Source organism: Fonticula alba (genome assembly GCF_000388065.1).
Source record: "Fonticula alba strain ATCC 38817 unplaced genomic scaffold supercont2.4, whole genome shotgun sequence".
NCBI lineage: Eukaryota > Rotosphaerida > Fonticulaceae > Fonticula > Fonticula alba.
The window spans coordinates 1,205,950-1,210,188 of NW_009242974.1; the positions used below are offsets into that span (position 1 = coordinate 1,205,950).

Sequence of the window (4,239 nt, forward strand, 5' to 3'; positions counted from 1 at the left end):
CCCCCCCGAATACCCCCACAGGATGTTGTCCAGCTGAAGCAGCTTCTCCTGCGGAATGCGGTGATCATCAAGCTCGAGGAGTCGGAGCTCCACAACCGTCAGCTGTCCCAGTTCTTCGTCCATGCCGAGGAGGACGAGAAGTTCCTGCTGCTTTACTTCATTCTTAAGATGCAGCTGGTTCCGGGCAAGTCCATCATCTTCGTCAACAGCATTGACAAATGCTACCGGCTGCGCCTGTTCCTGGAGCGGTTTGGCATCCGGGCGTGCGCCCTGAATGGGGCCCTGCCGCACAACTCTCGCTACCACGTGGTGCAGGAATTCAACAAGGGCACCTACTCGTGTATCATCGCCACCGACGGGGCGGCGTCTCACTTTGAGGATGCCGCGCCCGGCGGCAAGAAGGCCGGCAAGAAGTCCTCGCGCCAGGGGGCCAGCTCCGGCTCGAAGACCGAGTCCTACGGCGTGTCGCGTGGCATCGACTTCCGCGATGCCACGCTTGTGGTGAACTTCGACATGGCGGACACCTTCGTGCAGCACACCCACCGTGTGGGCCGGACGGCGCGTGGCAACAAGAAGGGCACGGCCATCACCATGGTGTCGGTCGGCGAGGAGGCCCAGCGGCTGGAGGACTTCCAGCGGGAGGCCAAGATGGAGCTGACCGGGCTGACGGCGCACTCCACGCGTCGGACCAAGCGCCAGTACAAGCGCGAGCAGGCCCTCGAGCGGGCGCTCCTGGCGCCGGCATCCGAGGCGGGTGCCGGCAGCTCGGCCGAGGCGACGGCCGATGGTGATGCCGCCGCCGAGGCCCAGCCTCGACGCCTGGTGGATTTGGACAACATGGAGGACATCATGCGGCCGCTGCGCTTCGACATGGCCACCGTCAACAGCTTCCGGTACCGTGTGCAGGATGTCCTGCGGTCGGTGACCAAGGCCTGTGTCCGGGAGGCCCGGCTGCAGGAGATTCGTCAGGAGCTCCTGACGTCGGAGCGCCTGCGCGCTCACTTCGAGGACAATCCCCTGGATCAGGATGCCCTGCGCCATGACAAGCCCCTCGGTGTGTCGGCCCTGCAGCATGTTGGCCGGTCTCTGCGCAATGTGCCGGAGTACCTGCTCCCGACCTCGGCGTCGGTGGTGGCCAATGGCGCCATCTCCACCGGGTCCATGTTTGCCCGTGATGACCGGGCTCCCTTCGACCCGAAGCGCAAGAACAAGGGCCGCCGGGGCAACAAGCGTGCTGGCAAGGTGCGTAGTGGAGGCTCTTTGTCCATGTCTCCTCCTTGTTGCCCTTCCCTGCCTTGACCCTCTCGGCTGCGCCATCTTTCTGGGCTTTCCGGGTTCCCCCCTCCCCCTCTTTGCCCGGCTTCTCTCCCCCTGCCGCCCTCCTCCTTGCATTGGATGTGTTTCCCTCTTTTTTTTCCCTTCTCTAACTCTCTTTCCCCCGTGGGACGAATCCGATGACGCACACCAGGCCTCCAAGTCTGCTTCCTCCAAGAAGCGTAATCCCCTCAAGTCCTTCAAGGCCTGATCTCCCTTTCTCCCCTTCGTCCAATCCCTCTTCGCGGTGTGTGTCCCCCCTCCCTTCCTCCCTCCTCGTTCCCCCCCCCCCGCCCCCCCTCCCCCCTCCACGCGTGTGCAGGTTCTCCTCTCCCCCCTCCTCCTTTTTTTTTTGCAGGGGTTCCAGGCACCGTCCCTCCTCCATCGCGCACCTCTGTCCTTGTGTGATAAATAAAGTGTGATCTGCTTCCCGGTGTTGGTGTCCTCTCTTTCTCTTTGCGGGTCTCATTTTTTGTCCTCCCCCTGCCCCATGCACCAGGTGATTGCCAGGATGGAATGTACATTTGTTTGCCCGAACGGCGGATTTGAGCGCTCCGGGCCGTCGTGCCGAGAAAGAGACCGAGAGACCGAGAGAGAGAGATGGAGGGCGAGGAGGCTTCCCTCAGTTCGGCCGCTTGCGGTTGTTCTTCTTGACGATTTCCAGGTACTTCTCGTAGGGCATCTTGGAGTCGGGCTTGTTGACGAACAGGTGTAGCGGGGCCGGCTCGAAGCGCGCGCGCTCGGATGGGTCGACCTGGCGCTCGAGGGTTTCGTCCTCGTCGGCCCCAGGAGCAGGGGGCGCCGAGCGGCCGGCGGCCGCGGCGGCCGCCACGCGCGAGGCACTCCGCGCCTGCAGCGCATTCAAACGCAAGACCTTCTGGTTGATGTCGGCATGGATGTCACTGTCATCCTCCTCCTCGCTGGAGTCCTTCTTGTTGCGGACCTCCTGCACATGGGCCGCCCACTTGACTGGGGGCATGATGCCCGAGAGGCAGCACGGGAGAGGGGTCAGTGGCGGCATGTGTGGCGAAGAGGGCAGAGACCCCGGACTGGCACACGGGTGCGGCGGGGGGGGGGGGGGGGGGGGGAATGCGGCGCACAGATGAGACGCTGCGCGAGGTTGCGGTTCTCGGCCAGCTCATGCGGGTGGTATACCAGAACATGGATGTTGAAGCCGATCTCCTCGCCGGCGATTTGGTCCTCAAAATTGTCCGGCAGAGCGTCGATCTAATGTACGTCATTCGAAATGGCCACCCTCCCCTCGGAGGGGGGAGAGGAGAAAGGGGGTTCGGGAAAATCAGCAGCCAATTCACCGGAGTGGCGCCCGGGCATATGTGGATGCAGAGGAGGCCCGACACGCACACTGAGCAGGCCCTTGAGGATACCGGTGCGGATTTCCAGATTCGGCAAGGTCCCATCGTGTAGGCGCTCCAGCCAGGTCCCGCAGGCGGTCAAGAAGTCCTTGGAGATCAAGTACTTGTGGAGATTTTGCCTGCCGAAGATGGTGGCGGAGGAGGGGGGAATGTGTCAGCCAATGCGCCGAGATGTGTGGTATGGTGAACAGGAGGGGGGGGGGGGGGGTATTGGCCCAAAAGCGCGAGGCCCGAGGGCGAAGCGGAAAACCCAAGAGGTCAAGGGGGGGCGAGGACACACGAGTTCAGGGCCTTCTCCACCTGGGGCCAGAGGGCCAGCTTGCGCATGGACGGCTTGCCTTGAGAAAAGTCCAGGAGATCCTGGTTGCGCGCCTCGAACATCAGCTCGGCCAGCTTCAGGACAAGGACATTCCCGGGCTAGGAGCACAGTGGGCCGAAGCGGGCGAGCGGCGGAGCGCCAGGACGTCAGTCAGTGAAACACCGGGCCATCGGGTGGCGGTGCAGGGGCTCCGACGCACGACTTTCTTGGGCTTCTCGGCGGCGGCGGCGGCGGCGGCGGCGGCTGGCGCGGCAATCGACCCACGGCCGGCGTAGGGGTCTTGCGTGGGGGCCGGCCGGTAGCTGGCGTCATCGGCGCTGGTGGACTCGCCGAAGGTCGTCGCAGCCGACGATCTCGACGGGAACTCCTCGCGACTGGGGGAGCTGGCATGCGTCATGCAGAGGGGACACGGAGGGGTGAGTTTCTGGACGGGGCAGATACCCGGGGGGAGAGGCGGCGCACGAACCGATCAGAGGGGTGCGACATGTTTCGGCCGGCCGGAAGGGCAGATGGGCAAGACGAGGCGGGGCGAGGAGAGAGAGAGAGAGAGGGAGAAGAAGAGAGAGGAGAAGAGAGAAAGAGACAGGCGAGGGCGGAGGAGAGGGAGACTAGGAGAGAGAGAGGGAGAGAGGGGGGGGGGGGGGCCTGTTGGGAGGGAAATCCGTCGTGTCCCGCGCCCCGAGGTGCGGGGCCTTCAGTGGCTGAACTGCCCACGCACATGTATCTGCCGTTGGATGTGGATTTTCGGGAATCCTTTTGTTCCCGGCGCCGGTCGAGCCGCGGCCGGCTCGGTTGCGGGCCCCCGATTTTATAGGGGGGCGGGCGGACCGGCGGGGCCCGCGAGGGCGGGCGGACTGGGCCCAAGCGTGGGAGAGTGTGGTATTTTGCCCGGGGCGGTATGGCATTTATTGTCGGGGCTCTCATTGTTGTCCCCCGTGCCCGCGCGAATATCCGAGCGGGGATGGGCGCGGGCGGATGCCCCCGCCCTGTCCCCCCCCCCTTGGGCCCCGCTGGCGGCTTTTCTCAGAGGGGGGAGGGGCGATCGAGGTCGACAGCCGCCCGGCCCTCCCCTCGGAGGGGGCGCCCCGATCTCGGCTCGCGGCTCAGGTCCGTCACAAGGAGAGTGGGAGGAGGGACGGGAGGCGCGCGGTCGCCATCCGGCCCCGGGCCGGCGTGTCTCAAGGCCCAGCGACTCCGTGGCCTGGACGCGGCCCAGGCGCGACTCCTCCCCCC

General features: G+C 65.2%; 2 protein-coding genes across 2 annotated transcripts in view; one reads left to right on the forward strand and one right to left on the reverse strand.

Annotated features, from left to right (window-relative positions):
- The window catches only part of H696_02797 (hypothetical protein), a 3,152-nt gene extending 1,552 nt beyond the window's left edge, over window positions 1-1,600 (forward strand). The window contains exons 6-7 of the mRNA XM_009496696.1: window positions 22-1,242; window positions 1,469-1,600. Coding sequence (XP_009494971.1) covers window positions 22-1,242; window positions 1,469-1,525 — 1,278 coding nt within the window. The 3' untranslated portion in view covers window positions 1,526-1,600. The remainder of the gene's footprint in view (window positions 1-21; window positions 1,243-1,468) is intronic.
- A 336-nt stretch (window positions 1,601-1,936) lies between these two features.
- On the reverse strand, window positions 1,937-3,559 carry H696_02798 (hypothetical protein; the record flags this gene model as incomplete). The annotated part of the gene is made up of 6 exons (XM_009496697.1): window positions 3,473-3,559; window positions 3,206-3,389; window positions 2,968-3,104; window positions 2,677-2,806; window positions 2,415-2,541; window positions 1,937-2,283 (listed from the first exon to the last, which is right to left on the reverse strand). Exons 1-6 carry the CDS (start codon window positions 3,490-3,492, stop codon window positions 1,937-1,939), a joined length of 945 nt encoding a protein of 314 aa, XP_009494972.1. The 5' UTR covers window positions 3,493-3,559.
- Between the last annotated feature and the right edge of the window lie 680 nt (window positions 3,560-4,239).